Source organism: Oncorhynchus keta, chromosome 2, assembly GCF_023373465.1.
Source record: "Oncorhynchus keta strain PuntledgeMale-10-30-2019 chromosome 2, Oket_V2, whole genome shotgun sequence".
In the NCBI taxonomy this organism is placed as follows: domain Eukaryota; kingdom Metazoa; phylum Chordata; class Actinopteri; order Salmoniformes; family Salmonidae; genus Oncorhynchus; species Oncorhynchus keta.
The window spans coordinates 71,604,680-71,628,419 of NC_068422.1; the positions used below are offsets into that span (position 1 = coordinate 71,604,680).

At 44.3% G+C, this 23,740-nt stretch overlaps 1 protein-coding gene across 2 annotated transcripts; it reads right to left on the minus strand.

The window, feature by feature from the left end:
• Positions 1 to 8,626: 8,626 nt before the first annotated feature.
• On the minus strand, positions 8,627 to 23,464 carry LOC118359970 (kinesin-like protein kif7). 2 transcript variants are annotated; one of them, XM_035738942.2, is made up of 20 exons: positions 23,169 to 23,464; positions 20,821 to 21,235; positions 20,104 to 20,304; positions 19,534 to 19,936; positions 19,076 to 19,423; positions 18,674 to 18,866; positions 17,829 to 17,972; positions 17,448 to 17,606; positions 17,157 to 17,314; positions 16,920 to 17,041; positions 16,654 to 16,788; positions 16,318 to 16,526; positions 13,119 to 13,316; positions 12,592 to 12,717; positions 11,482 to 11,655; positions 11,093 to 11,308; positions 10,672 to 10,878; positions 10,307 to 10,505; positions 9,818 to 9,979; positions 8,627 to 9,452 (listed from the first exon to the last, which is right to left on the minus strand). In XM_035738942.2, exons 2-20 carry the CDS (start codon positions 21,146 to 21,148, stop codon positions 9,061 to 9,063), a joined length of 4,074 nt encoding a protein of 1,357 aa, XP_035594835.1. In that variant the 5' UTR covers positions 21,149 to 21,235; positions 23,169 to 23,464; the 3' UTR covers positions 8,627 to 9,060. The 2 variants fall into 2 exon arrangements, with proteins under 2 accessions (XP_035594835.1, XP_035594828.1); XM_035738935.2 differs by having other exon boundaries at positions 11,482 to 11,658; positions 23,169 to 23,462.
• Positions 23,465 to 23,740: the final 276 nt, after the last annotated feature.

Genomic DNA, 23,740 nt, shown 5'->3' on the forward strand with positions numbered 1-23,740 from the left:
TACCCCGGCCAAACCCTCCCCTAACCCGGACGAAGCTGGGCCAATTGTGCGCCGCCCTATGGGAATGAGCTGGCCTTAATGGCCATGTGTTCTTCTTATAATCTACACAAGTCACAGCCATAAGAGAGAGGTCAGGTTCAGATCAGCTCCTGCATTTTTCAGCATTTTCTTTAAAAAAGATAGATTAAGAGTCAGATAAACTTAGATTTTTGTCTGGAACACATACTGGATTTTACCCTCTACAACATAACCCCTACTTCAAATCAAAACTTAAAACCTACAACCTGATTTTGGACGGAATTACGGAATCACCTGGAAGGTTCACAACTACCAAGGATTTTTACTCTATACAGCAAATTCTCTGGAAAACAACAGAAACCTGAAAACACCATCCAACCTGGAACTGAGTGAGTAATGCTTAGGCTGAAACTATATCTTATTTCCAAAAGCCAAGAAGAAAAATACACAACATTACTTTATAAGGACTGAATTCTAACATAATTCTGCCAAGCTTGATACAGCTTCAACTAGCACTGACGTGTCAAGTGAGAGGTGTCAAAGCCCATTAGCCCAACAATGGCAGGAGAGTCACACAGTCTACCCCAACCAAATGGAGAGGCCTTAGAAGCTCCCTCCCGCTGTTCAGAGGCAATTAAAATACAGTACCCTGTGCATGTAAAGAATGAGAAGTCAAGAAAAGATTACAAAATGAAGCTCCTTATGGAAAATCAAGAGACACTTTTTGCTGACTATTACAAAAATGGGAACATCAGCAACCTTATCTTCCACACAAACCATCCCCGGGCATGGCACAGTGCTATATTAGCACACTACCCCTCTGTTACGAGAGCGGGGATTACCGAGGGGTGGAAACTCAGAATACTTGATAACGAGGACTCTGAGTCATGTAATATAAATATCTATAAGTCCGGAACAGTGATCGTACAAAGTAACCACAAACAGCTTCAGCTGGACTTTCACCTAATCAAAGAATTAGCCCAACAGGAGAAGCTCTCCCTTGATAAAGATACCCCCACCCCGAGCGGGTCAAACCAGAGCTCTTCATTATGTAACACCACAGACGAGCAACCCCCAGCGGAGAGTCAACCTCCCAGCACGGACTACCACTCCCTCATTGAAATGAAGGACAAATTCACCCAGCTGGAGGTAAGACAGGTGGAGCTGGAACAGCAGGTGATTACACTTCAGTCAGCACAGACCCAGACAACAGTCCAGCACAACAACACCCCTTAACCAGACCCGGAGAGCTGGAGGTGGACAGAGACATATCTGCACTCTGGACTGTGGTGAGACAACTTCAACAGGAGAAAGAGCAGAATCAGGAGAAGAACAGAGCATTAGAGGAGAGGATCGGACTGCTGGTGGAGGAGAGGTTGAGGGGGATGGAGGAGAGGGTGAGGGGACGGAGGAGAGGTTGAGGGGGACGGAGGAGAGGTTGAGGGGGACGGCGTGTGACAGAGAACAACCCACTAGAGAGGTGGCCACCCCCACAGAGAAGCCAGCAGAACAGCCCACCCCAGCACCTGACAAAAGTTTCGACACCACAGCAGAACAGTCCACCAGACCCTGACCATAGAGTCGACACCACAGCAGAACAGACAAATGAAGAACCACAAGCCCAGCGGCTCTCACCCCCTCCGAGCACCCCCTGTCAGCCACCCTGATAGCCCTTCTGACAACCCCTCACACCCACTGAGGACAAACACAAGACACAGATTGTACTACTTATGGACTCAAATGGGAAATATATAGAAGAAAAAAACTTTTTCCCAAACATAGTGTGTCTAAACTCTGGTGTCCAAACACCCAGCGTGCCCTCGACCTTCTGTCTGAGGACCAACTAGGTTCACCCAGCCACATAATAATACACACAGGCACAAACGACCTGAGAGCACAGCAGGAAAGGGTGGCAACAGCACTGAAGGGAGTGATTGAAAAGGCTTCTTCTACTTTCCCCAACGCACAAGTGGTTATCTCCACCCTGCTACCACGAAAAGACTTCCACCCTGCCACAATACAGCGGGTAAACGCAAGTATTTCCCGTGACTGTGCCTCAAAACCAAATGTTTTCCTGGCCCACCACTCCACCCTGGACTTGAACAGCCTCTATGACCAGGTCCACCTCTACAAGGCAGCAGTGCCCACCTTTGCCAGGACCCTAAAGGACATCGCTCTCAAACGTATCCCCAACACTTCACACAGGAGCAACAGATCAATAGACTCTCCACCCAGACCAGCGAGACACCCTCCCAGACCTGCAGGACCCCCCTGGACCTACACATAGAGGACCCACGCCAAGAGGAATTACATCCAGACCACAGTACACCCAGACACATCCACACCCCCACCCCAACCAATCAACACCCCCCACGTCAACCATGCCCACACCCCATTTAGGCCCCCTCAGATCAGACCTATGCCACTCCTGCCCACCCCATGCACCCCACCCCCGCAAAGAGGGCCTCAACATGGAAGCCACACATACGCCCAGGTAGTGAGCGGGCAAACAGTCCCAACCCCCACTCTCACACTCGCCCAAGCCAATAGCATGTACCAGATGCTCAGCAGGCTCTGCTCACACTTACTGGCCTGAGGCCAAACCACACGACCAACAACATTGGACATTCTATGGAACAAAAAGCCTTCACTATATCATCCTGGAATATCCAAGGCCTGAGGTCATCTGCCTTTGGCCTAAAGAGCAGAAACCCGGACTTCACCAAAGAAATCGGTAACACAGACATTGTCATCCTGCAAGAAACCTGGTATAGAGGAGACGGACCCACTGGTTGCCCTCTAGGTTACAGAGAGCTGGTAGTCCCATCCACCAAACTACCAGGTGTGAAACAGGGAAGGGACTCAGGGGGTATGCTAATTTGGTATAGAGCAGACCTAACTCACTCCATTAAATTAATCAAAACAGGAACATTCTACATTTGGCTAGAAATTCAAAAGGAAATTATCCTAACAGAGAAAAATGTCCTCCTGTGTGCTACCTATATCCCCCACTAGAATCCCCATATTTTAATGAAGACAGCTTCTCCATCCTGGAGGGCGAAATCAATCATTTCCAGGCCCAGGGACATGTACTAGTCTGTGGCGACCTAAATGCCAGAACCGGACAAGAACCTGACACCCTCAGCACACAGGGGGACAAACATCTGCCTGGAGGTGACAGCATCCCCTCCCACATATGCCCCCTAGGCACAACTATGACAACATAACCAACAAAAACGGGTCACAACTCCTGCAGCTCTGTCGCACGCTGGGTATGTACATAGTCAACGGTAGGCTTCGAGGGGACTCCTATGGTAGATACACCTATAGCTCATCTCTTGGCAGTAGTACTGTAGACTACTTTATCACTGACCTCAACCCAGAATCTCTCAGAGCGTTCACAGTCAGTCCACTAACACCCCTATCAGACCACAGCAAAATCACAGTCTACTTAAACAGAGCAATACTCAACCACGAGGCATCAAAGCCAAAGGAACTGAGTAACATTAAGAAATGCTATAGGTGGAAGGAATGCAGTTTGGAAACCTACCAAAAACAATTAGGCAACAACAAATTCAATCCCTTTTAGACAATTTCCTGGGTAAAACGTTCCACTGTAATAGTGAAGGTGTAAACTTGGCAGTAGAAAATCTTAACAGTATATTTGACCTCTCAGCTTCCCTATCAAATCTAAAAATCTCAAATAGAAAACCGAAGAAAATTAACAATAATGACAAATGGTTTGATGAGGAATGCAAAAATCTAAGAAAGAAATTGAGAAACCTGTCCAACCAAAAACATAGAGACCCGGAAAACCTGAGTCTACGCCTTCACTATGGTGAATCACTAAAACAATACAGAAACACACTACGGAAAAAGAAGGAACAGCATGTCAGAAATCAGCTCAATGCAATTGAAGAATCCATAGACTCTAACCACTTCTGGGAAAATTGGAAAACACTAAACAAACAACAACACGAAGAATTATCTATCCAAAATGGAGATGTCTGGGTAAACCACTTCTCCAATCTTTTGGTTCTATAACAAAGAACAAAGAGCAAAAACATATACATGATCAACTACAGATCTTAGAATCAACTATTAAAGACTACCAGAACCCACTGGATTCTCCAATTACATTGAATGAGTTACAGGACAAAATAAAAACCCTCCAACCCAAAAAGGCCTGTGGTGTCGATGGTATCCTCAATGAAATGATCAAATATACAGACAACAAATTCCAACTGGCTATACTAAAACTCTTTAACATCATACTTAGCTCTGGCATCTTCCCCAATATTTGGAACCAAGGACTGATCACCCCAATCCACAAAAGTGGAGACAAATTTGACCCCAATAACTACCGTGGAATATGTGTCAACAGTAACCTTGGGAAAATCCTCTGCATTATTATTAACAGCAGACTCGTACATTTCCTCAATGAAAACAATGTACTGAGCAAATGTCAAATTGGCTTTTTACCAAATTACCGTACAACAGACCATGTATTCACCCTGCACACCTTAATTGACAACCAAACAAACCAAAACAAAGGCAAAGTCTTCTCATGCTTTGTTGATTTCAAAAAAGCCTTCGACTCAATTTGGCATGAGGGTCTGCTATACAAACTGATGGAAAGTGGTGTTGGGGGTAAAACATATGACATTATAAAATCCATGTACACAAACAACAAGTGTGCGGTTAAAATTGGCAAAAAACACACACATTTCTTCACACAGGGTCGTGGGGTTAGACAGGGATGCAGCTTAAGCCCCACCCTCTTCAACATATATATCAACGAACTGGCGCGGGCACTAGAAAAGTCTGCAGCACCCGGCCTCCCCCTGCTAGAATCCGAAGTCAAATGTCTGCTGTTTGCTGATGATCTGGTGCTTCTGTCACCAACCAAGGAGGGCCTACAGCAGCACCTAGATCTTATGCACAGATTCTGTCAGACCTGGGCCCTGACAGTAAATCTCAGTAAGACCAAAATAATGGTGTTCCAAAAAGGTCGAGTCACCAGGACCACAAATACAAATTCCATCTCGACACTGTTGCCCTAGAGCACACAAAAAACTATACATACCTTGGCCTAAACATCAGCGCCACAGGTAACTTCCACAAAGTGTGAACGATCTGAGAGACAAGGCAAGAAGGGCATTCTATGCCATCAAAAGAAACATAAATTTCAACATACCAATTAGGATTTGGCTAAAAATACTTGAATCAGTCATAGAGCCCATTGCCCTTTATGGTTGTGAGGTCTGGGGTCCGCTCACCAACCAAGACTTCACAAAATGGGACAAACACCAAATTGAGACTCTGCACGCAGAATTCTGCAAAAATATCCTCCGTGTACAACGTAAAACACCAAATAATGCATGCAGAGCAGAATTAGGCCGATACCCACTAATTATCAAAATCCAGAAAAGAGCCATTAAATTCTACAACCACCTAAAAGGAAGCGATTCACAAACCTTCCATAACAAAGCCATCACAAACAGAGAGATGAACCTGGAGAAGAGTCCCCTAAGCAAACTGGTCCTGGGGCTCTGTTCACAAACACAAACACACCCTACAGAGCCCCAGGACAACAGCACAATTAGACCCAACCAAATCATGAGAAAACAAAAGATAATTACTTAACACATTGGAAAGAATTAACAAAAAAACAGAGCAAACTAGAATGCTATTTGGCCCTACACAGAGAGTACACAGCGGCAGAATACCTGACCACTGTGACTGACCCAAAATTAAGGAAAGCTTTGACTATGTACAGACTCAGTGAGCATAGCCTTGCTATTGAGAAAGGCCGCCGTAGGCAGACATGGCTCTCAAGAGAAGACAGGCTATGTGCTCACTGCCCACAAAATGAGGTGGAAACTGAGCTGCACTTCCTAACCTCCTGCCCAATGTATGACCATATTAGAGAGACATATTTCCCCCAGATCACACAGATCCACAAAGAATTCGAAAACATATCCAATTTTGAAAAACTCCCATACCTACTGGGTGAAATTCCACAGTGTGCCATCACAGCAGCAAGATTTGTGACCTGTTGCCACGAGAAAAGGGCAACCAGTGAAGAACAAACACCATTGTAAATACAACCCATATTTATGCTTATTTATTTTATCTTGTGTCCTTTAATTATTTGTACATTGTGTATATATATATATATATATATATATATATATATATATATATATGTATATATATATATATATATATATATGTATATATATGTATATATATATATGTGTATGTATATATATATATATATATATAATATGACATTTGTAATGTCTTTACTGTTTTGAAACTGTTGTATGTGTAATGTTTACTGTTAATTTTTGTTGTTTTTCACTTTATATATTCACTTTGTATGTTGTCTACCTCACTTGCTTTGGCAATGTTAACACATGTTTCCCATGCCAATAAAGCCCTTGAATTGAATTGAATTGAATTGAATTGAATTGATTTAATTACTAGTTCCAGAATGTGGTGAAACCAGTCTAATTGGAATGAGTGGCAGTAGAGGCATAATCCTGATTTTACTTATGCCGGAAAATAAAAGGCATGTAACACATCAGAAAAAATATAATAATTGCCAACCTAAGATAGTCATAACTATAAATACAGTTTATATACCAATTTTCTGCATAAATAGTCTCTAAAATACACTATATATACATAAGTATTTGGACACCCCTTCAAATTTGGGGATTTGGCTATTTCAGTCTCACCCGTTTCTGACAGGTGTATAAAATCAAGCACAACGGCATGCAATCTCCATAGACAAACATTGACAGTAGAATGGCCTTACTAAAGAGCTCAGTGACTTTCAACGTGGCACCGTCATAGGATGCCACCTTTCCAACAAGTCAGGTCATCAAATTTCTGCCCTGCTCAAGCTGACCTGGTCAACTGTAAGTGCTGTTATTGTGAAGGGGAAACGTCTAAGAGCAACAACAGCTCAGCCGCGAAGTGGGAGACCATACAAGCTCACAGAATGGGACTGCCGAGTACTGAAGTGCATTGTGTGTAAAAATCATCTGCCCTCTGTTGCAACTCTCACTGCCGAGCTCCAAACTGCCTCTGGAAGCAACGCCAGCGCAATAACTGTTTGTCGGGAGCTTCATGACATGGGTTTCCATGGCCGAGCAGACGCACACAAGCATAAGATCAACGTGCGCAATGCCAAGCATCGGCTGGAGTTGTGTAAGGCTCTTCGCCATTGGACTCGTTCTCTGGAGTGATGAACCATGCTTCACCATCTGGCAGTCCGACAGATAACTCTGGATTTGGTGGATGCCAGGAGAAATCTACCTGCCCCAATGCATAGTGCCAGCTGAGAAGTTTGGTGGAGGAGAAATAATGGTCTGGGGCTGTTTTTCTTTTTTTCGGGCTAGGCCCCTTAGTTCCAGTGAAAGGAAATCTTAACGCTACAGCATATAATGACATTCTAGACAATTCTGTGCATCCCACTTTGTGGCAACAGTTTGGGGAAGGCCCTTTCCTGTTTTAGCATGACAATGCCCCCGTGTACGAAGCAAGGTCCATACATAAATGGTTTGTCGAGATTGGTGTGGAAGAACTTGACTGGCCTGCACAATGCCCTGACCTCAACCCCATCGAACACCTTTGGGATGAATTGTAGCGCTGACTGTAAGCCAGGCCTAATCGTCCAACATCAGTGCTCAACGTCATTAATGCTCTTGTGCCTGAATGTAAGCAGGTCCCCGAGTGGAAGGCCTTCCCAGAAGAGGCGGAGGCTGTTATAGCAGCAAAGGTGGGAGGAACTCCGTACTAATGCCCATGGTTTTAGAATGAGATGTTCGGCGAGCAGGTGTCCACATACTTTTGGTCATGTAATGTGTTTCTACATCTGCATTGCTTGCTGTTTGGGGTTTTAGGCTGGGTTTCTGTACAGCACTTTGTGACATTGGCTGATGTAAAAAGGGCATTATAAATACATTTGATTGATTGATAATGTATATGTAAACAGACCATAAATGTTGACATTTTCATTTTATTTTAAAGCTGTGAGTGATATATGATACAATAACCTGTTGCATTTACAACTTGTCATCAATTGATTTCAGCCAGTGTATGGCTGTGGAGTGACTGCATTGTTTGAATGTGATGTCATATTGGCAGTTAATGGAAACATTTATGGAATCATTCCTATAAAACTGTCTGGCTAGCGCACTAACAATTTTACACAGTATTTTATCACAGCACTGTCATACCATGGTTGACCAACTCCCTAACCAAAATGGTTGATCTTTATCCCATCATAATTACATTTCATTCCCATTCTAGTATTCTAATTCTGACTGGCCACCCCTCTGAGCCTGGTTCCACCCTTCTAGGGAGTTTTTTCCTAGCCACCGTGCTTCTACATCTGCATTGGGGTTTTAGGTTGGGTATCTGTATAGCACTTTGTGACTACTGCTGATGTAAAAAGGGCTTCATAAAATACATTTGATTGATTGATGTCCAAATGTATGGCTTTATGCATTTAAGATAGCAATTTTTATAATTATTTAGTCACCAAACCACGACTTTCAATATTATGCCTTTACAATATATTAGTCAGTCAAAGATTACAGAAGCAAGAATCATATTTTATTTCACATACAGAAATGGGTAGTGACGACAAAATAGCAACAGTGAACAGTATAACCTGTTTATGATGACAACGTCTATTATTGTACAAGCGGATGAATTACACGGAGGAAAAGAAAAGTGCTTGATATAGAAAACGAAGAGCATTCTTCAACATTTATTTATAAAACTACAAATATAGAAACATGAGAAAGGGATGAATACAAAAGATATACAGTTTATAAAACAAATATCATTTTAACAGTACAAAAACAGGAAAAAAAGAGAGTCAATTTTGACATGTGGAATTGAACTTGATTCTATTTCATTTTAAACAGGATCCTGCCATTAAGACCTTTGGCATTTAAACTGAATTCTGCCGTAAGGTCCTTTTGCATTTCAACTCGATTCTACCATGAGGTCTTTGTGTTTTTAAACAGGATTTTTCCTCACATCAATTCTGGAATTGTTTGAGATCAGTGGTCCGGTGTTGAGGCTGGATCGGCGGGACTCTCTACGTGATTTGGCAAATGGCAGAGATGTTGTCCCACTCCAAGGCCCCGTGCCTGTCTGAACCACCCGGTTTACAGGCGTCTCCACGGCCAGCCGCTGCTGTAGCTCCTCCATGCCGCAGGGGTCCTCAGTGGGGAGGGAAGAGCGCCTCCATGTGGCAGGGAGAGGGGCGTTGACCAGCTCCCTTATTTCCTCCCGGGACCTGGTTGGTCTCTGTGGCTCCCCTGGCCCTCCCCTACGGCTGTCGTCTGGGCCTCGGCTCAGCCTCTCCACACTGCCACTGCCTGCTGTTCTGCCCTCAAAGACCGGAACTGCAACCCAACATTTAAAATAATGAATATTCACATGCCTCACAGCCCAGCACTGAACAGGACAGACTAGGACAGAATACTCACAAACACTGAATGTTGAATACTTATTATTCTCTGACAGATGTGCATTTTACATATGTACTTTAAAAAAATTTTTTATCTGAGAGAGCAGATGTCTGAGTATTTGAGCAGATCAAGATTATTTTAACAGAAATCAGAGATTGGATTATGTTTTTTATACCGATGCCTTCTGTTATCTTATCTTACCTACATTATGTTACATTAATGTACTTTACCTACTTACAAGGGCGCTTTGTAAAAAAATGACAATAGCATGTCCCTATCCAAAATGAGCCATACAGTACCCTTTCCCTGCTCCATGGGCTGGCTGGCGTTGCCACACAGCTCCCTGAACCGGTTGCTCAGTTCCAGGTTGGCAGCCTTGTAGTGGTTGAGCTCTTTACTGAGGTTATGGATCCAGCCTTCGTACTGCCTCTGCCTCCCCGCCAGGCCCTCGTCCATTTGCTCTGTAGGGAAGTAAACATCAGGGGGACCACAACAATACCTGAGGAACACTGCGCTGCAGATAATGGGCCTGGTGGCTGTTATCACACTGGGTGTGGGAGGGTTGAATGGGAGGTATAGACATGGCAAACTGAATGGAGATAAAATATCAACAATATATATCTTAAAAATAGAAAGGGGTAGTTGTTCCCGTGTCTCATTTTGTTGTCTTGAGGTGGAGCAACAAAGTGTGCCTAGATCTTTGTTGAAAACAAAAAATGTTGGTTATATTCTGACATGTTCTGCCTAAATCCTACAGGTGTGTGTATTTATTTGTGTGTGAGGCCCACCTCGGCACTGCTGCAGCAGTAGCTGTACACTCCTCTCGTGCTCCTTCTGCTGCTGTGTGAGTCTGCGGTCCGTGTCGAGCTGCGTGCGGTCCAGAGCGTTCTCCAGCCACTGCACCAGCTGCAGCTGCTCCTCACCACGCATCTCTAGATCTGCCAGGGCCAGCTGCAGTTTACGCTCCTCCTCCCGCAGCGACACCACCTACACACACAAACAACTTACATTCCCAATCTTTCTCTCACTCCATTTCCATGCTGCTTTGAATCAGAATGGAGACTTGCCGTGTACACATTGACTATGCGGCCATGTATTTGAGCGGGACACAGTGAAAACCAAAACAGCAGGGAAGAGGGACACACAGACAGACCTTGTCAAAGTACTTGCAGAGCAGTGCACGGGTCTCTGAGGCAGACAGGTAGCTGAGTTTGGCCATAAGGTTCATCTCCCACTGGGAGAGCATGCTGGCAGAGGCCCTCAGCTGCCTTTGTCTCTGGGTGATGGCCTCGTTCTTATACTCTATAGCCGCGTCCAGAGCCTCGATTGCCTCGTCCAGCTGGAACACAGACCGCTCCTCCTGGGGACAGAACAAAGAGAACCACAGGGGTTGAAATGGGGGGGAATACAGGCACACACACAATATACCAAACTACAGGGGCACCGCCTGCATTGACACTCAGAACCTAACATGCCAAACTACAGAAACTATACAAATACTACGTATGGAAAGAATCCACAGAGAAGTGTTAGGGCGGTGTTAGAAGCTTCTGTAAGCCTGTAGTGTCTCTGACCTCTGGTGAGAGCAGACTACCCTGCCGTAGTTTGTCATCCAGCTCCACTCTCTGTTTGAGCAGTGTGTCCTTCTCCTGGCGCAGGTTGTTGATCTCCTGGCGGATCTGCTGGGAGTCCTGGGCACTGCTGCTGCGGAGCAGGCCGTTCCTCTCACTCAGCTCCCGCTCCAGAGACTCGATACGGCCAGACAACGTCACCAGGTCCTCACTGAGGGCCTACGGGGAGCGAAGAGATATACTACAGTTGAAGGAAAGACGCAACTCGGCCGTACTAGATTTATTAATGATTTATCAATGAGTAAAGTAAATAATTCAATTGAAATTAGCTTGGCAAATCACTATACCTGAAGGGCCACTGAGTGTGTGGGGCTTGTTTAATGTGTGTGTACCTGACTGGAGCGGAGTCTTTTGGTTTCCAGGCCACTGCGCTCCTGCAGCAGGGCCTCCTTCTTGGCTAAGATCTGTTCCCTCTTGGTCAGCTCTCCCTCCAGGTCCTCCAGTCCTTTCCTCTGCTCCAGAACACTTTCCATCTCCTCATCCAGCCAGCGTTTCTGCTCCTCAATCTTCTGCACGCACAGGAACACATGCAGACACACTTCATTTGGATCCACAATGAAACACGGTAGTACCGTACAAAGGAATTCAATATTTCAGACGTAACTCACATTGCACACAAAAGGGGCAAATGTAGACACATCCCACATCTGAAGAACGTTCAATAACAAGACCAGCCATTTTGCTCATTGGAAGCCCGGACAAGAAATAATTAAACACTTGTGCCCCACAACATTGTAAATCTATAACTGACAGGCAGCTGGGAGTTTTTGTTGTTGATTGCCCATCATTCAGTGTATTGATCTATATCGCACCTATCTCCATCACACAGACTGCCAGGTCTCTTACTCTATTCATTAAAAAGACCATGCTAAGAGACCCACTAAAACAGGCTTTCTCACAGAGTTCAGTATGGTGGCTGTGTATCACACTGGTCCAGTGTGAGTGTCAGTGTGAGCTCTGGGCCTGTCCAGGCACATAAGACAATGACTTGAGACTCTCTCCACTCAATATGTACTATGAGTGTGAGATATACGGAAACGCACAGGGGAAACTCAGCTGCATTTAGTTGCTGGGGGATACGAGACATTTTTCATCTTTCACTCTTAACAATGGAAATAAAGCCTTTGGATGTTGAAACATGCTTTTTGGATAAATATGTAGCCAGCTGATCTCCTGGCCAGGCTAGTTTTTAGTTGTTATATGTCCTTGGCTCATATATAGAGGAAACTATGAGTAAAACCACATAAAATACTTTAAAAGGCCATAGAATTACTTTATAAATGGTGTAGAACTACTGCATGGTTTGTATGTAACATCTGTATAATCTATCTCATCTATATTCTATGCCTATTGTATAACTAACTGGTGTATAAATACTTCATCAACTGTTTATATGTGCTATATACATGCTTCATAAGCATTGTAGAAGACCCATGTCACACCAGTTGCTCCTCCAGTGATATGACAGAGCCGTTGCTGCCGCTGCGTCTCTGTCTCTGGAAGGCAGCAATCTCCTCCGTCTTTATCCTCAGGATCTTCTGCTGCTGTTCATTCTTTATCTCCAGCTCCTTGGGAGGGAGGGATGGAAAGAGGGATGGAAAGAAGGAGTATTCAGTAAAAACAGAGGGATACCAAGGTAGGCAGGCATCATATTCTAATAGCAACAATATAATTGCCATCAAACTGCCTAATCCTTCTCTCATTTGAGAAAACTGATGTGGGGAAATAGCTGCTTAGAAATAGCTGCTATGCATAATGCAGGTGTTAGTTACATGTTGGAATTCTGTCCACAGAATTTAGGCCACAGTGGAGTGTTCGTAATACGCTATGAATGCAAATTAGTCAAGGGTTGACGTCATGTGATCACTGAAAACTTTTGGATGTGACAAATGCCAATCTGTAAAAACCACAGCATTGTCCTGCTCCACTCTGTTTCTTAGCAGGTATTCTACATTCTCCAGGGCTGCACCTTGACTCTGTGCGTGCGTCGCTGCATCTCTGTCTCCAGGCGTCGTTTCTGTTGGCTCTCGTGTCGCAGACGTCTCTGCAGCTGCTCCTGCTGCTGCCTCATGCCCTGCACGCTGCGCTCCAGCTCCGAAACACGCCGCTCGCTCTGTGCAGACAGTGAGGCCAGCTGCGCTGTGTCCCTCTGACGCTGGCTCAGGACCTAACGCGCACACACACATGCCCACACACACAAATATGAATAAACCGACACAGGAGAGTACAAACTAGAGGTCGACCGATTGTGATTTTTCAACGCCGATACCGATTATTGGAGGACCAAAAAAGCCAAATACCGATTAAATCGGACGCTTATATATATATATATATATATATATACGCTGCCAAAAGGTGCTTCCAAGTTCTGAGTAAAGAGTCTGAATACTTATGCGATTTAAAAAATAAAACTTTAGCAAAAATGTCAGCCAGTTGTTATCGTTGCAGTGCACACGCAAAAAAAGGATGACTCTTGAGGATTGCAGTATCTTATCATTTTTATACTCAATTAATATTTTCATTAGCATAAATACAGTCATTTTTGTGTTTTTATTCTTTCTTTATATATATATATATATATATATTTGTAATAATGACAATTACAACACTACTGAATGAACAATGGACACTTTTATTTTAACTTAATATAATACAAAAATAAAATCAATTTAGTCTCAAATAAATAATGAAACATGTTCAATTTGGTTTAAATAATGCAAAAACAGTGAGAAGAAAGTAAAAGTGCAATAAGTGCCATTTAAAAAAGCTAACTGTCATGTGTCAATGTGCAGCGGTTAGGACGGAGTCAGGCGCAGAACACAGAACTGAGTAAAAGACGTATTTTACTCGAAAAGAAACAACAAAATTTCCACGCAGGGAAAACACACCAGCTCACAGAAGTCTTGAACACTAAACAAAGAACAAACACACACAAAACCATGTGGGAACTAGAGGGTTAAATAGGGAATACATTATAACGTAATGGGAACCAGGTGTGTACAATCAAGACAAAACAAATAAAAAAAATTGGGCGTGCAAAAGTATTCAGCCCCTTTACTTTCAGTGCAGCAAACTCTCCAGAAGTTCAGTGAGGATCTCTGAATGATCCAATGTTGACCTAAATGACTAATGATGATAAATACAATCCACCTGTGTGTAATCAAGTCTCCGTATTAATGCACCTGCACTGTGATAGTCTCAGAGGTCCGTTAAAAGCGCAGAGAGCATCATGAAGAACAAGGAACACACCAGGCAGGTCCGAGATACTGTTGTGAAGAAGTTTAAAGCCGGATTTGGATACAAAAAGATTTCCCAAGCTTTAAACATCCCAAGGAGCACTGTGCAAGCGATAATATTGAAATGGAAGGAGTATCAGACCACTGCAAATCTACCAAGACCTGGCCGTCCCTCTAAACTTTCAGCTCATACAAGGAGAAGACTGATTAGAGATGCAGCCAAGAGGCCCATGATCACTCTGGATGAACTGCAGAGATCTACAGCTGAGGTGGGAGACTCTGTCCATAGGACAACAATCAGTCGTATATTGCACAAATCTGGCCTTTATGGAAGAGTGGCAAGAAGAAAGCCATTTCTTAAAGATATCCATAAAAAGTGTCGTTTAAAGTTTGCCACACGCCACCTGGGAGACACACCAAACATGTGGAAGAAGGTGCTCTGGTCAGATGAAACCAAAATTGAACTTTTTGGCAACAATGCAAAACGTTATGTTTGGCGTAAAAGCAACACAGCTCATCACCCTGAACACACCATCCCCACTGTCAAACATGGTGGTGGCAGCATCATGGTTTGGGCCTGCTTTTCTTCAGCAGGGACAGGGAAGATGGTTAAAATTGATGGGAAGATGGATGGAGCCAAATACAGGACCATTCTGGAAGAAAACCTGATGGAGTCTGCAAAAGACCTGAGACTGGGACGGAGATTTGTCTTCCAACAAGACAATGATCCAAAACATAAAGCAAAATCTACAATGGAATGGTTCAAAAATAAACATATCCAGGTGTTAGAATGGCCAAGTCAAAGTCCAGACCTGAATCCAATCGAGAATCTGTGGAAAGAACTGAAAACTGCTGTTCACAAATGCTCTCCATCCAACCTCACTGAGCTCGAGCTGTTTTGCAAGGAGGAATGGGAAAAAATGTCAGTCTCTCGATGTGCAAAACTGATAGAGACATACCCCAAGCAACTTACAGCTGTAATAGCAACAAAAGGTGGCGCTACAAAGTATTAACTTAAGGGGGCTGAATAATTTTGCACGCCCAATTTTTCAGTTTTTGATTTGTTAAAAAAGTTTGAAATATCCAATAAATGTCGTTCCACTTCATGATTGTGTCCCACTTGTTGTTGATCCTTCACAAAGAAATACAGTTTTATATCTTTATGTTTGAAGCCTGAAATGTGGCAAAAGGTCGCAAAGTTCAAGGGGGCCGAATACTTTCGCAAGGCACTGTATATACCCTGACTTTGCTTGCACTGAACGCAAGAGAAGTGACACAATTTCCCGAGTTAATATTGCCTGCTAACATGCATTTATTTGAACTAAATATGCAGGTTTAAAAAATATATACTTCTGTGTATTGATATTAAGGAAGGCATTGATGTTTATGGTTAGGTACATTTGTGCAACAATTGTGCTTTTTTAGCGAATGTGCTTTTGTTAAATTGTCACCCGTTTGGCAAAGTTGAAGTAGGCTGTGATTTGATGATAAATTAACAGGCATCGCATTGATTATATGCAACGCAGGACAAGCTAGTTAACCTGGTAATATCGTCAACCATGTGTAGTTAACTAGTGATTATGTGAAGATTGATTGTTTTTTTAATAAGATAAGTTTAATGCTAGCTAGCAACGTACCTTGGCTCCTTGCAGCCACAAGGTCCTTTTGTTACTGCATTCGCGTAACAGGTGGTCAGCCTGCCGTAACAGGTGGTCAGCCTGCCACGCAGTCTCCTCGTAGATTGCAATGTAATCAGCCATAATCAGTGTCCAAAAAGACTGATTACCGATTGCTATGAAAACTTGAAATCGGCCCTAATTAAATCAGCGATGCCGACCTCTAGTACAAACATCCACTATGAGCAGACACACTAACTGATGTTACGAGTGTGCAGTATGCATTAGTGTAGGAGTCTGGCTCAGACAGACAGACCTGTACTTTGCTCTGTGCTGCAGCTATCTTCCTGCGACACTCCTGGGCCCTGGTCCTGTCAGTGACACCGCTGGTCTCCTTCTCATGTTTCTCCAGGTCCTGAAGCTGTCTCTGGGCCTCCTGGACCTCCTGCCTGGCCTGCTCAGCTTCCCCCTCCAGGGCAGAGATCTTACGGGTGTACTGCCTGTTCAGAGCCTGGGCGTCTTTACCTACAGTAACACATGATAACATCTGTCCCACCACTCCATGGTACATTACGTATTGTTTATGGGGCGAAAACAGGCATGTGATTGCCATCATATAGAAAGCCAGGAAGGAATGGTCTTAGGTATGTACCTGTCTTGACCAGTTCTCTGATGAGCTCCTCCTTCATGCGGATGGTGACAGACAGCTCTCTGATCTTCTGCTGGGCCTGTAGCAGGCCCCACTCTGACCCCAAACCCACTGAGCTCTCCCCTACACTAGAGTTGGCTGCACAGAGAGAAGGGGATGCAAACACATGTTAGTGCTTCCACAGTCAACTTAAATTTGAATTAGTTCATTTAGAATTTGAATGAGTTAATTTAGAATTTGATTAGGCCCCGTCCTGCGGTGGGACTCACATGGACGCCTGGTGGAGAATTGTTCAGAGGCAGGCAGCCCAGGCAGCTGAGACAGGAGACCTCTCCCTCCAACTGCTGATCCACCCATAATATCTCTCTTAGTCCAAGTCAGATTCACGTGTCTAAGAGATACATACAGTAGCCATCAATAACCTAGACAGTCAATGATGCTTGGGCATTCTATAATCTGCCTGATCTCACTCAGTTTTAAATAAAGATGTGATATTCTCTCCATACTTCCGTCTGTCGTGGCTCATGTTGACATAAGTGTCCTCCTCCTCAGAGTCCTTCACATCTCCCTCTCCTAGGTCCTCGTGGTCATGAGAAGATTGACCATAACCACACTGGATCTGGTCACCAAATGAGCTGCTCTCCACACAGTTCACTGGACTAACCTACAGCCAACACAGTCACACTCATAGCACACAGCGACATACACTGTGGAACACACTACTGATTAACGTTGAGACTGTGGAACTTCATGCCAGTTTTCATTCCACTACTAAGAGGTGCTGATCAGTCAGGTACCTGTCTGTTGGTGAGTCCGTTGTAGGAGTGGCTCGTGGAGCCCTGGGGGGCGGTGTGGGGGCGTGGTGTCAGGTGTAATCCCAACCTCGGTACACCTGGCCCCGAGAGCAGACACTGCAGCTCCACTATCACGTCCTGCTGCTCCTGCAGCTTATCACTCTAGGGGAGGGGGAGAAAATAATTGAAACAATGAACAATGTTGATCATCTCTCAAGATGTAAATTATTATCTACGGAGACTAGTACTGAAATATTGGAGGCAAGTGAGGACAGACTAAGAAATTAGACAAAATGTATTTGCTTTTATTCTGTGATGATTACAGTGCTGTCATGTTGAACACCAAAATGCCAGTAAGAAGTCAAAATGCTGTGTAGTTCTGACCTGCTGTTTGTACTGCTCCATAGCATCCTCCAGAGCAGCCAGGAAGTCTGTGTTCTCTCTCTCCAGCTGCTGGACCTGGCCCTGGAGCTGAGCCACACTCTCCTCCCTCTTACGGCCCAACTCCTCCCCACCACTCTCTGCCTCCTGTGGGGTTCAATGACAGATACATTGTGAGTCACAGAGCACAACAACACTTCCTGGATTGTTCGGTGAGATGATTGATGCCTTACCACCATAATTCCATCAGGTTGTTTGAATGCTTTTAGGATAGGATGAACTAAGGCTGGGCGATATGGCCAAAATATCACATCCTTTTAAACATTTTGACAGTATGGCGGTATTTGACAGTATTTTATGTTTCTGAAAAATAAACATTATAAATATGTTTTATGAGCAGTGAAACCTCTCTCTTCACCTCTTCCTCTCGGAACCTTATCTGTGTTTGCCGGGAATCATTTATCCACAAGAAAATACTTTCAACCTCTAGCGTTGGGTGCGCATGCACTAGTGATCGGACAGATGAGCATGGACCAAAGTGCTTAAAAGTATGCCACCATGTGCATACATATGAAAACGTTATCCAAAACTGACCATGAAGTAGTCCACTTTTTGGAACTGTTAACTTACTTAGCACTGTATCAACATATCGCTATAAACAGCATTGTAAAAACCCATAGCAGTATGTGGGTCCATACCGGTATACCTTAAAATATTATATATTACCCAGCCCTAGGATGAACCTCTTGTTGATAAGATGAAATATTTTGTTAAGCCTTTTCTTTGAATAAATAGGAGCTTTATGAATATGTAGTGAGCGATGTAGGGATTGTTAATGTGTGTATGACCTGATTCTTGACTGCAGCCCTCCCCCTCCTCAAGGCGGAGGTGTCCTCGGTGGAGCTGCTCTCGATGCCGCTGTCAGGTCCTGAGGCAGTGGTCAGGCCGCTGCGTTCTTCCTCCACAGAACACAGCCAGTCCTTCACCCGCAGGCCTTGCGCCACAGTCAGCACTCCCTCACCCTGCAGCTCACACAGCAACCTGGGGATGGGTACACAGACTTACATATTCAGACAACTACTCCTGAGCTCATTAGCCAAACACAACACCCACACACATCTATCCTAACAATAAACTGCCCTTTTATGAAACTGTTTATGAAACTGATAATATTACTTCTAGTCAACTACTGAACTTAATGCCAGTGATTATCAAGAAAATTAAAGCAGTTTGTGTGCATTTCGTCTCACCTGTATGCAGTGTCAGTGCAGGTCCTGTAGTGGGCACTCTGGGCTTGCAGTCTGATGATCTCTCCCTCTCCGGGGCGCAATCGCCTGTCTGGGTCCGAGCGGGCGATGATACGGGTCTCTGAGCGTTGGCGGTTCTCAAGGGCCCTGCGAAGTGCCCGGATCTGCTGCTCCAGCCCCTCCACACGGTCCGGCTCTCCTCGGCAGTTCACCGTGGCCCGGTTCTGGATGTTGCGGGCTCGCTTGGCGTAGTTCAGTGTGTTCAGGCTCTCGTCAAAGTCCGCAGAGGAGGGGCTGATGCATGCAATCATCAGCGTCTTGGCGTTTCCTCCCAGAGAATCTTTCAAGATCCTGAATACAGAATTTAAATGTCAGACTTAAATTATTTGCAAAAAAAGGAGGAAAAACAATATACCCTGCACACCATTTTATGAGTCCCCAAATGTTAGATGACTACATACCTGGTGATTTTGGAGTCCCTGTATGGTATGTGGGTGCCTCTCCTCTTGGGGTCTCCCAGGGCTCCTATGACATTCCCCAGGGCTAGCAGCCCACTGTTGATCTGGATGCTCTCCTTCAGCCTCTCCCCTGTGTTCCCTGTGCGGAGGATCCTCTCCGACCCCGCTAGGTCCACAAAGTGAAACTTAGAGGAGAGGACGTGAGGCCCGGTGCCCGTGGTGGGGTTACCATGGGCCCGGGAGTTGCCACTGCGCTGGTCCATGTGCACACTGAAGATGGTGTGTGAGCGGCTAGAGTGGGGGTTCATTTGGGTGGCACCTGTGTGTCTGGCCGTGTTGCCAGACTCCAGCAGGCTCAGCACCTCGTCCAGCCCCTCCACTTCACACTCCTTGACCCCGCACAGCACTGCAGGGAAGCGCACACACGAGCACAGACAGGGACATGAATAACTAACACACATGACTTTGACTCCTCCCTACCCTCATGTTGAACTTTAAGATCCCTGACAACACAGAGAGATGCTTGTTTGTGATAAATATTTGTTGGAAAAACAAACAAACAAATATCCATACCAATGTTGCCCTTGTCATCCTCTCTGATGTGGATGTCCTTGCTGGCTGTCTCCACCTCCAGCAGGTCCCTGAAGTCCTCCTTGTACACCTCCAGGTAAGACACTCGGACAGAGAAGTCACTGAGGTCATTCTCATCCAGCAGCTTGAAGACCTCAGCCACAGCCCTGGGGATGATGCCCTGCTCCTCATCCCTAAAGGAAGCTACACACAGAGACTGGGTTCATATACCCTGTATGGTATAGCCTACTAACCTCTCTGAGGATAATTAAGTATGTACGTATATAAAACCATTGCCTGCAGCTTCAGTTTTCATTGAAGGAACACATACCTCTGACACACACATGCACCACAGAACTGATCTAATATAACACATACTTCATCACACACAAACACATACACTCTGTGTTGTAACCATAACCCACCCACACAGATTTGCCATCTCACACACCAGTAGCTCAGATGGCAAGCCTGTCTGGTATGGACTGTTCCCGCAGGCTGTGGCAGCTGAATTGTAGGAAGTGCAGTTGGCTTCCAGGATGGGTGTGAACTCTCTGCATATCAGCATTTCTATATCACACACCAGAAGATGTGCATCTATTCTCCGCTCCACTACACTACAAGCTAGCACATCTCCTCTGATGGAACTCAAAAGGCACAGAACAAAAATGATTAAATGACCAAACATTGCAGGTAGCTGGGAAGAAACCAGAAACTCACAAAGGTTGGCTTCTCCGATAGTGTATGTCTTCCCAGAGCCTGTCTGACCATAGGCGAAGACAGTGGCGTTGAAGCCCTGAAAGAAGGCCTCTATAAGGGGCTGGACACACACAGTGTACACCTCCTCCTGGCAGCTGGTCTCCTCAAACAGGAAGTCACAGTGAAAGTGTCGGTCGTGACCCAGAGTGACCCTGCGCTGCTCAGGGTCAGCCGTCATGCAGCTCTCGTGGCTGTGCAGCAGCTCCTTGGGCAGCAGGGGGCGCACTCGAACAGCGACCTGTACCGCCGTGTCCTCCGCCCTGCCATGGCCAGGCACTTTGGGAGACATCGCTGGCAAGCTGGGCTAGTAGTCAGGGGTCCAGGACTCCCTTCAGGGTCTCTGGTTTGTGAGTTCAATCATCTTAAACAGGACATCCTACACAGGCCAAAATAACCACAATCAACTCATACACTAATACAGAAAAACCCGATCAATAATCCTCATACAGAAAATATGTTAACATTCAATAGAAATAATAAATAAAATGTGTCAAAGAAAGAAAATGCCAGTAGAAAGACTAAAAAAATATATTGTGTAAATAATATATTATAAACTGGGTGGTTCGAACCCTGAAGGCTGATTGGCTGAAAGCTGTGGTATATCAGACCGTATACCACGGGTATGACAAAACGTTTATTTTTACTGCTCTAATTACGTTGGTAACCAGTTTATAATAGCAGCAAGGCACCTCTGGGGATTGTGGTATATGGCCAATACACCACGGCTAAGGGCTGTATGCAGGCACTCTGTGTTGCGTTGTGCATAAGCACAGCTCATTGCCATGGTATATTGGCCATATACCACACCCCCTTGGGCCTTATTAGTTAAATATAGGCCTAGCTCTATCTGGTTTTATAGACAATGCCAATGAGTCTATGCTATAATGGGAACTTAATAGATGGCATTGTTATCTGGTCATAATAAAATAATCATCTAGCAAAGCAATATGTGGATTTCTGTAACTGGTTAGTCATCTGCTAAACAGCACGTCCAGTCTGAATTTGTTTTTGGGATTTTATAAATGAATTACTTTAATTGAAAAGATGTCTGACGTCTAGACCGCCAAGTAAACAAAAACTTTGATTTGGAACTCGCGCAGCCTGCAGGCTAGCTTTAGCTTAGTTACACACATGATGGCATAGCTCTGGTCCATTGCATAGTCGAACCCAATCAATGATTTGTAGAGTAGACCCAAAAGTATAAATGTTGCCAGAGAGTGCAGTCTGGAGAAGTTTTCCAGAAATCTGTATACAATAATGAGATGTTAATGTCTCCGCCCTAATAACGGGAGTCATTGTCTCAAAGGTGGGAAGGCGTTTATGCAAAAAAGTTGCCCATACATACTAACGCTTCGCATCTTCCTCTCTGACCCTTCTCTGCGTGTGCAGGGTACCATTTATCATAAATGAAATACTTTCTACTACTGACGTCGGGTGCGCTTGCACTAGTGGCGATCCGTCGTATGAGCGTGGACCAAAGTGCTTAAAGGTATGCCACCCTGTGCGCACATAAGAAAACGTTAACCATCACTCTGGCAACATCTCTACTATGAGTTACAGCAATGGTATATTGATGCCAGTCACTACACAAAAGTAATTTACAGCCAAAAATAACACTCAGACTGAAGATGATGTTAGCAGATGGCAGTTATGGCTGTGATGTATTGTTGTCTCAACCTTCTTGCCCTTTGTGCTGTTGTCTGTGCCCAGTAATGTTTGTACCATGTTTTGTGTTGCTACCTTGCTATGTTGTTGCCTCATGTCTCTTTATGTAGTGTTGTTTCCCTTGTGATGTGTTTTGTTCTATATTTATATTGTTTTTATTTTTAATCCCAGGCCCCCGTCCTCGCAGGATGCATTTTGCCTTTTGGTAAGAATGTGTTCTTAACTGACTTGCCTAGTTAAATAAAGGTTAAATAAATCAATTACCAGCCAATTCGTTGTCATCGCGCGATGGACCAGATCTAACGATAGTCTCGGTAGCTAGCTGGCTAACTAGCTAGGAAAGTAACTTTTGTTGCTAACTCACTAACGTTAGCTGGCTAACATTGTTTTACGAGAACAACAAAATACGTATAACGTAACGTTAGTTGCCAAAATAGCTAATTTGGTTGAGTATCTTCACAGAACGCCATAGTTAGCTAGCAGAATTTGGCCAAAAAAAGTTAGCTAGCTAACATTAGCTAAAACGTTTTTGTTGTTGTTACACGCAAATGAGTTATCCCGTACCTCTTATGCATACATAAAGCATCCACAAACAAATGTGTAAAATGAATACGTAAATAACATAGTGCAATGTATTCACTTACTGAAAACTTTAACTTTTCATCTTCCAATCCATTACCATCCAGCAGAGAGACTTGAGAGTTGCAGGGAAGGTGTGGGAATGTTTGGATGAAGTGATGTCATTCAGTAGACACTAGCAGATGCTCGTCCAAAGGGTTTCGACTATGTGGTGGCACAGATAGAACACATCTTTGGGTATACATCCATGACCGTAAGTTACTTTTTCGTAGCAGGTTAGGATAATTAGGTTAAGGTTAGGAAAAGGGTTAACTAAAATCCTTTACTAGCGTACTATGAAAAGTCACTTCCGGTCGCAGCTGTACTGTATCTATTCACAACCCGTCCAAAGTAATGTGCTGAACGTGTTCAATTGAAACCGCTCTGGTCCAATGACTGTAATCAAACAAACTATGATTCTGAATGTTCTCCGGTTGTTTTACATTTGAATACGACATGAGAAATAAGAGTACTCTAGCAAATATGCAGTAGGTTATTTGGCAGTTTATCCTTCAATATTAAAACATGGTTAATCATAGTCTCATTATTATTATTGCAATATCCACATATGGTTATATTATGTTATCTATGTGATTGA

Excerpts from the sequence above, each read along its gene's own strand:
- LOC118359970 (XM_035738935.2), bottom strand. The coding sequence starts at position 21,148 with ATGTCTCCCAAAGTGCCTGGCCATGGCAGGGCGGAGGACACGGCGGTA. Across the intron at positions 19,424-19,533 it reads AGGGACTCCAAAATCACCAG|GATCTTGAAAGATTCTCTGG; the intron begins GTATGTAGTCAT and ends TTCTGTATTCAG. Across the intron at positions 12,718-13,118 it reads GACGCACGCACAGAGTCAAG|GAGCTGGAGATAAAGAATGA; the intron begins GTGCAGCCCTGG and ends CTCCCTCCCAAG.